This window comes from Oncorhynchus clarkii, chromosome 12, assembly GCF_045791955.1.
Source record: "Oncorhynchus clarkii lewisi isolate Uvic-CL-2024 chromosome 12, UVic_Ocla_1.0, whole genome shotgun sequence".
Classification (NCBI taxonomy): domain Eukaryota; kingdom Metazoa; phylum Chordata; class Actinopteri; order Salmoniformes; family Salmonidae; genus Oncorhynchus; species Oncorhynchus clarkii.
This window is the reverse complement of record NC_092158.1, coordinates 97189870-97199029: the sequence shown is the minus strand read 5'-3', so window position 1 is coordinate 97199029 and position 9160 is coordinate 97189870. Positions and strand designations below refer to the sequence as shown.

Genomic DNA, 9160 nt, shown 5'->3' with positions numbered 1-9160 from the left:
AGTCACCGGCAGGGAATTTAGAACAATTTAAATAAAAATTACTTTAAAGCATTACTTAACTCGTTTTCAAAGGGTATTTATATTTTGGACATATTTGGCTTTTATTTCACTACATTCCTGACGAAAAGTATATACATTTTACCGAATCCCTTTTCCCCCTGACGCTCAACATATGTTTACAATTATTTTACGCAAACCAGACTGCACCATTCTCTTTTTTTTAAATGTTATTTTACGGAAAAACGTTTCAAATGATTTATATTTTTACTTTTGATACTTACGTATATATAAAAAAAAAAAACAACAAATACTTTTAGACTTTTACTCAAGTAGACGACTTCTGTCATGAACGTTTAAAAAAGATGATGTGAAAAAACAGTTCCGAAAACCATCGGCCGCTTCTCAGAATGTGGTCACTAGTGTATTATGGGGGAAGGGCATCAGATAAACTGAAACTGACGTGGATTCCTGCTTCACAACGACACTGTTTGAAAAGTGAAGAGACTGGTTATTTTTCTGTGAAGCGACAGTTTTACTATAAATGTTGACTGGAAGCGAAACCCGCCAGAGAGAAGCTAGAGAGACACCCCTGGCGGAGAGGACAGTTACTGAGGATTTCTCAGAAACGGTGTTCACTTTAAAACGAAAGCGAAACGGATGTGTGTTGGTGTAGTGTACGGTCCTGAAGGTTTATTTAGCTCCTTACCGATCACCAGCGGACAGATGATCAAACCAACAAGGAGAGAGAGAGGCGGTGACAGACAATGTGGATATACTATACCGTCGGAGTACGGCGTCTTCTCTCTACTAGTCTGGACGTTTATTGATGATCAATAACAGGATTAATACCGCTGGGATTCTGTGATTAAAAACGGATTCTGCGTCGGAAAATATAAAAAGTGCATCAGAAAAAAAAACGACATTGCACTCGTTTTGCAAAACGGTAAGAATATTTTAACATGGCTGCCTATTGCGGATTTGACCTTCTTCTTTCAAATAGATTTGAGTTTTGTTTCGCAACACTGACTATTGTGCAATTCAATTGCGCCGTAATAAAGCAACCTGACAATACACAATTTTCTACATAATAAATGACATATTGTCATAAAATACATTTTTTGGGGGGGACTAGACAACAGTCAACAGGACCACCAGTATAATATACTCATTTAAAACATGATTCCCCATTTGCTTTATAGCGGTAAGGTTGGGGCCAGTGAAACAGGACGAACTTAGGACATATCTACTACTAATATCTACTGCCATATAAACTACAACATTATTGTCTGGAGTCTAGTTAACTGTGAACAGCTTTTAGAGTTGGGATGGTTTAAATCAACGTCAATTTACTTCGCTAGGACGGAGAATGTTTACAATCCACATTTGTTCTCTTGGCAACAGTTGTCATTGTTTTAAAGGTTTGACCCAACATCTGGGGGACTATCAGTTAGTTAAATGGTTGGTAGGCAGACAGATACAGACAGACCCGGTAGGCAGATACAGACAGACCCGGCAGGTGGGTAGGTAGGCAGATACAGACAGACCAGGTAGGTAGGTAGGTTGGTAGGCAGGCAGATACAGACAGACCAGGTAGGTAGGTTGGTAGGCAGGCAGGCAGATACAGACAGACCAGGTAGGTTGGTAGGTAGGCAGGCAGATACAGACAGACCAGGTAGGTAGGTAGGCAGATACAGACAGTCCAGGTAGGTAGGTTGGTAGGTAGGCAGGCAGATACAGACAGACCAGGTAGGTAGGTTGGTAGGCAGGCAGGCAGATACAGACAGACCAGGTAGGTTGGTAGGTAGGCAGGCAGATACAGATAGACCCGGTAGGTTGGTAGGCAGGCAGGCAGATACAGACAGACCAGGTAGGTAGGTTGGTAGGCAGGCAGGCAGATACAGACAGACCAGGTAGGTTGGTAGGCAGGCAGGCAGATACAGACAGACCAGGTAGGTAGGTTGGTAGGCAGGCAGGCAGATACAGACAGACCAGGTAGGTTGGTAGGTAGGCAGGCAGATACAGATAGACCCGGTAGGTTGGCAGGTAGGCAGGCAGGCAGGCAGATACAGACAGACCCGGTAGGTAGGTAGGCAGGCAGATACAGACAGACCCGGTAGGTAGGTAGGCAGGCAGATACAGACAGACCCGGTAGGTAGGTAGGCAGGCAGATACAGACAGACCCGGTAGGTAGGTAGGCAGGCAGATCCAGACAGACCCGGTAGGTAGGCAGGTAGACAGACAGACCCGGTAGGTAGGCAGGTAGACAGACAGACCCGGAAGGTAGGCAGGTAGACAGACAGACGGCTGTAATGTTCTCTGATGTTGTGGTTGTAACTCACGGCGCGTCACAGCGCTGTGTCGACGTCTAACATTGATGTCATTGTACATAATTACTGACTTCTAGATAGACAGCTGTTTCTTAGCCTCGGCACGGGGCCTGTTAGGCTGGGTCTCTGTAAAGCACTTTGTGACCACGAGGCCACTGAGGTACAAACAAACTAACAGTTAACGGTGGTAACTGTAGACATTTTAGGCAGGTTTCCATTGAGCCGGGTTTAATTAGACAAACAACATATATATATATATGAGAGAGAGAGACAGATATTTCACTTTATATATTCACTTTATATATTATCTACCTCACTTGCTTTGGCAATGTTAACACATGTTTCCCATGCCAATAAAGCCCTTGAATTGAAATTGAGAGAGAGAGAGACAGAGAGAGAGAGACAGAGAGAGACAGAGAGAGAGGAGAGAGGTGTCATGGAAACGGTAGAAATAGGAGACATTTTCCAAAGGTCGACAACATTTTATCCGTTGAACAGGGGTGGATTTTTCTATCTGTCTAACTTTCTTTATTAAAAAAAAACCAAAACAAATGATGATGGAAACAGTGTATTTATTTATTTAATTTTTTAAAATAAATGAATTGCTTTCGACTTGCTTTTCTGTTTGGCTGGCAGGTTTCACCATTTACAGGAGTTTACAAGTAAATTATTGCAATCTATCCATGTTTGTCAAATATGACAAAACAAGCAGTCATTGTGTAGAGGATCATTGTACCACATCTAAACCCTCTGAACTACATTTCCCATAAAACCTCAAATATTGTATTTTCAGCTGTTTGAAGCTGGTGATAGTAAAACTGCCAAAAAAAAAATGAATTTTTATAGAACGGGAAGCATAGAAATAGAGCACATAGAACAGATGAACCGCTTCTTAGACTTGCTTTCAATGAGAATGACAGATCTATAGTTCACATTTCTTACATATTTGCAGTGTTAAATGGAAACGCACCATAGTAGGCAGCTGTCGTATTCTATTTTCTATGGAAAACTGTTCTAAATGTTGATTTAAAAAAATATATATTAAAATAAATAATCACTGGACAAGTTAATGGAAACATAGATCTTATCAGAAGTGGTAGTAGTAGTCGTGGTCTCTATCTCCCTCTCTCAGGATGTCAGGGTAACATAGATCCTATCATAAGTAGTAGTAGTGGTCTGACGGTCTCTCTCTCCCTCTCTCAGGATGTCAGGGTAACATATATCCTATCATAAGTAGTAGTAGTGGTCTGACGGTCTCTCTCTCCCTCTCTCAGGATGTCAGGGTAACATATATCCTATCATAAGTAGTAGTAGTGGTCTGACGGTCTCTCTCTCCCTCTCTCAGGATGTCAGGGTAACATAGATCCTATCATAAGTAGTAGTAGTGGTCTGACGGTCTCTCTCTCCCTCTCTCAGGATGTCAGGGTAACATAGATCCTATCATAAGTAGTAGTAGTGGTCTGACGATCTCTCTCTCCCTCTCTCAGGATGTCAGGGTAACATAGATCCTATCATAAGTAGTAGTAGTGGTCTGACGATCTCTCTCTCCCTCTCTCAGGATGCCAGGGTAACATAGATCCTATCATAAGTAGTAGTCGTGGTCTGACGGTCTCTCTCTCCCTCTCTCAGGATGTCAGGGTAACATAGATCCTATCATAAGTAGTAGTCGTGGTCTGACGGTCTCTCTCTCCCTCTCTCAGGATGTCAGGGTAACATAGATCCTATCATAAGTAGTAGTAGTGGTCTGACGATCTCTCTCTCCCTCTCTCAGGAGGCCAGGGAACTGTGTAGCGATGGGAGAGGGTTGGGACCGCTCTCCCCTGTAGGATGGTCATAGTAGTAGTAGTGGTCTGACGGTCTCTCTCTCCCTCTCTCAGGAGGCCAGGGAACTGTGTAGCGATGGGAGAGGGTTGGGACCGCTCTCCCCTGTAGGATGGTCATAGTAGTAGTAGTGGTCTGACGGTCTCTCTCTCCCTCTCTCAGGATGCCAGGGAACTGTGTAGCGATGGGAGAGGGTTGGGACCGCTCTCCCCTGTAGGATGGTCATAGTAGTAGTAGTGGTCTGACGGTCTCTCTCTCCCTCTCTCAGGATGCCAGGGAACTGTGTAGCGATGGGAGAGGGTTGGGACCGCTCTCCCCTGTAGGATGGTCATAGTAGTAGTAGTGGTCTGACGGTCTCTCTCTCCCTCTCTCAGGAGGCCAGGGAACTGTGTAGCGATGGGAGAGGGTTGGGACCGCTCTCCCCTGTAGGATGGTCATAGTAGTAGTAGTGGTCTGACGGTCTCTCTCTCCCTCTCTCAGGATGCCAGGGAACTGTGTAGCGATGGGAGAGGGTTGGGACCGCTCTCCCCTGTAGGATGGTCATAGTAGTAGTAGTGGTCTGACGGTCTCTCTCTCCCTCTCTCAGGATGCCAGGGAACTGTGTAGCGATGGGAGAGGGTTGGGACCGCTCTCCCCTGTAGGATGGTCGCTCACAGCGCTGTGGAAGAACAAGACACAACAACAAAAGCACCATCGTCATCGTCATCACCTTCTAGACCTCTAGGCGCCTCCTCCACCTTCCTCTCGACATCATCACCATCATCACCACCATCATCATCGTCGTCACCTTCTAGACCTCTAGGCGCCTCCTCCACCTTCCTCTCGACTCCACACTCGGACCACCACGCAACCTCGCCACCATCATCATCATCATCACCACCATCATCATCACCACCATCGTCATCATCATCAGTCTCCCAGTCACACCGTCCGCGCCCATCCAACCAGTGTGTGGCGTCCCCTATCCCAGGACCAGACCTGTTAGACCACCAGCCCCCTCTTCCCCTCCTGGACCCAGTGCCCACCCACTTTCCTCTGTTCCCCTGCAAGGTAGACTTCCTGTTGATCACTCGGACGGCCGCCATGTTGGAACGTTCCGGCTTCTACTGGGGCCCGCTAGGAGTGGAGGAGGTAATTACACAATCTTATCAATTTATCTGATCAGAACCTGGTTTCCTCTCGAGGTTTTCTTCCTCGGTTTTCTGGGCCTTTCTAGGGGAGTTTTATTTCCTCGGTTTTCTGGGCCTTTCTAGGGGAGTTTTATTTCCTCGGTTTTCTGGGCCTTTCTAGGGGAGTTTTATTTCCTCGGTTTTCTGGGCCTTTCTAGGGGAGTTTTATTTCCTAGGTTTTCTGGGCCTTTTCTAGGGGAGTTTTATTTCCTCGGTTTTCTGGGCCTTTCTAGGGAGTTTTATTTCCTCGGTTTTCTGGGCCTTTCTAGGGGAGTTTTATTTCCTCGGTTTTCTGGGCCTTTCTAGGGGAGTTTTATTTCCTCGCCACCGTGCTTCTACATCTGCATTTCTTGCTGTTTCTTTGTGTTTCTGTATAAGCACAAAAAAGGCTTTATAAAAATACATTTGATTGAATGTTATTTATATAAACCTTTCACAACAATAATTGTCAGAGTAAAGGAACAGAGACAGCTGTCATTAATGTATTAAACTGATAAATAAGAGATTTCAAAATCCAACGAGATGAACATGGAGTTAAAGGAGAAGTCATTTTTTATTTTACAACCAAATCTTTTTGATGTTAATTCTGTCCTCCTCCTCCTCCTCCTCTCGCAGGCTCACAATCGACTGAAGGACGTTGCCACGGGAACATTCTTGATCCGGGACAGTCGTCAGACAGACGTCTTCTTCACGCTGTCCTATCGCGCGGCTAGCGGCCCGGTCAGCGTACGCATCGTCTATAAGGGACAACGGTTCAGCCTGGCAGGAAGTGAGCACTCTTTCCCCTGCCTCTTCCTCCTGCTCGAACACTACATAAATTCCTCTAAGAAAAGCCTGACCGTTCCGTACAGGAAGCAGCGCCCTACGCTCCAGGAACTGTGCAGGAAACAGGTCGCGGAGTCGTGTGGCGGTGAGGTGGAACGGGTCGCCAGGGTTCCCGTCAACCCAGTCCTAAAACACTTCCTGTTAGAGTTCCCGTACAGGATATGATGTCACAGGGGATGCCGTTGAGGCGGGACTTGATTTGGATCGGGTCGGTACTGAAAGGGTACGTACAGGATATGATGTCACAGGGGATGCCGTTGAGGCGGGACTTGATTTGGATCGGTTGCTTTGAAACTAAGAGACCGGGTCGTGGTTAGTAACGAGGTCAGAGTTCAACACCGCACCCTATTCTCTAAACGGTGCACTACTCGACAGGGTCATAGGTCACACTTGGTTTGGGTTTATCCGGTTTGGTGGTGGTCCCTGGAGGATTTTTAAGGGACCGTATGTATATATGTGGACCACAACACCAGGTGATGGAGCGACTGCATTAAAGAACCACCACTGGGGTTCTGGTTGTGTTCTGATCCGAGTCGCTGACCCTGTGAGGTGGACAGAACCACCACCGGGGGTTCTGGTTGTGTTCTGATCCGGGTCGCTGACCCTGTGAGGTGGACGGTTTGATTAGTGGACTGGTTCTGCCGTTGTAGGCAGGGCTGGGTTCGCTGTAGCGACGACAACTCAAGCACAGCATCAATACTTTACAATGTTTACAATGTTGTTTACAATCTTTACAACGACCAGGAATGTTTACGCTACACAATATTACAGTACTGTATGTATAACTGTGTACTCTCTGGTACTAACAGGTATAACTGTGTACTCTCTGGTACTAACAGGTATAACTGTGTACTCTCTGGTACTAATGGGTATAACGTTGTATTATGTAGTACTGCCGGGTACAACTGTGTACTCTCTGGTACTAATGGGTATAACTGTGTTCTCTCTAGTACTAATGGGTATAACTGTGTACTATGTAGTACTGGCGGGTATAACTGTGTACTCTCTGGTACTAACAGGTATAACTGTGTACTATGTAGTACTAATGAGTAACTGTGTACTATGTAGTACTAATGAGTATAACTGTGTACTATGCATCATATCTGCTGTGCAGACTACCTCTAGGGGTGTTTTAATGGATAATAAATATGACATATATATTTCAGCCCTGTCTTCCTGTCGGTCTGTGTGTTGCTGTTAGACAATATTTTATTCTCTAATGCGCCTTATCAGTTAACAACAAATTCTTATTTTACAATGACGGTCCTACCCCCCCAGACAGAGACGGAAAGACAGAGAGACGGACAGACAGAGAGACGGACAGACAGAGAGACGGAGAGACAGAGAGACGGACAGACAGAGAGACGGACAGACAGACAGACAGGTATAACAGACAGAGAGACAGGTATAACAGACAGAGACAGGTATAACAGACAGAGAGACAGTGTGTGTGGTTGCTGTGACAACACTGGGTACAGTAGGTAACCGCAGTGACACATCAATGTGACAGATGGGCTGAGCTATGATAGTAAACGCTCTGTGTGTGTGTGTGTGTGTGTGTGGTGTGTGGGGGGGTCTATTACAGGAACATGTAGAGAAGTGAAGAATCAGAAGGTCTGTCAGTAAAATATGTTTCTGTCAGAAGAAGGGAGGGGCCGGGTACCAGAATGTCTCGGCGTGTGGGTGGTGTTTCTGTGTGTGTGTGTGTGTGTGTGTGTGGTGTGTGTGTGTGTGGTTAGTCAGAACGGCCAGTAATGACTAATAAAGGTGAAAGGTCGATAACCTTCGTTGTAAATGATCTGATAATAATGACGAGGAGGGAAACACAAACCTGTCAAATGACGACTGGTCACATGACTAAATACAGAACCAGGACCAATACAGAACCAGGACCAATACAGAACCAGGACCAATACAGAACCAGGACCAATACAGAACCAGGACCGATACAGAACCAGGACCGATACAGAACCAGGACCGATACAGAACCAGGACCGATACAGAACCAGGACCGATACAGAACCAGGACCGATACAGAACCAGGACCGATACAGAACCAGGACCAATACAGAACCAGGACCAATACAGAACCAGGACCAATACAGAACCAGGACCAATACAGAACCAGGACCAAACCGTTGATCAAATAATGCTGAGATTGTGTGTGTTTCATTCATAGTATTTCAGGTTTAGAGAAGTGAAGAGTTTCAGGTGTTGGACAGAGTTTTGTGGAAGTCCACACACACACACACACACACACACACACACACACACACACACACACACACACACACACACACACACACACACACACACACACACACACACACACACACAATCTCAGCATTATTTGATCAACGGTTCCCCAGAATTCTCTAAAAAGGAGCCTTGTTCTCTCTCTCCGTCTGGCGTGCCAATGAGGAAACACAAACCCAGTCACTGATGTAGAACACCAGGTGTTTATACATGGGATATCTCATATCAAACCCAGTCACTGATGTAGAAACACCAGGTGTGCTGTTTATACATGGGATTTCCCTGATGTCATCATTATCACTGAGCCGTTCATATTCATATCTCTCTTTCTTCTGTCTCCCCTCCTTTCTCTCCTCTCTCTCCTCCATTCCTCTATCCTCCCCTTTAATCTCTGTCTCCCCTCCATTCCTCTATCCTCCCCTTTAATCTCTGTTTCTCCTCATTTCCTCTATCCTCCCCTTTAATCTCTGTCTCCTCCCCTTTAATCTCTGTCTCCCCTCCATTCCTCTATCCTCCCCTTTAATCTCTGTCTCCCCTCCATTCCTCTATCCTCCCCTTTAATCTCTGTCTCTCCTCCATTCCTCTATCCTCCCCTTTAATCTCCGTCCCCTTTCTTTCCTCACTCTGCCTCCTTTCTCTCCTCTGTCTCCCCTCCTTTCCTCTCTCTGTCTCCTTTCTCTCCTCTCTGTCTCCTTTGTCTCCTCTCATTTCCTTTCTTTCCTCTCTGTCTCCTTTCTCTGTCTCCTTTCTCTCCTCTCTCTG

General features: G+C 45.8%; 1 protein-coding gene across 2 annotated transcripts; it reads left to right on the top strand.

Moving 5' to 3' along the window:
- The first annotated feature begins 570 nt into the window (after positions 1 to 570).
- LOC139422446 (suppressor of cytokine signaling 1-like) lies at positions 571 to 7294 on the top strand. Of its 2 annotated transcripts, XM_071173622.1 has the most exons (4): positions 571 to 943; positions 4735 to 4872; positions 4951 to 5279; positions 5933 to 7294. In XM_071173622.1, exons 2-4 carry the CDS (start codon positions 4791 to 4793, stop codon positions 6305 to 6307), a joined length of 786 nt encoding a protein of 261 aa, XP_071029723.1. In that variant the 5' UTR covers positions 571 to 943; positions 4735 to 4790; the 3' UTR covers positions 6308 to 7294. The 2 variants fall into 2 exon arrangements, with proteins under 2 accessions (XP_071029723.1, XP_071029722.1); XM_071173621.1 differs by lacking the exon at positions 571 to 943 and having other exon boundaries at positions 4791 to 5279; positions 5933 to 6564.
- Positions 7295 to 9160: the final 1866 nt, after the last annotated feature.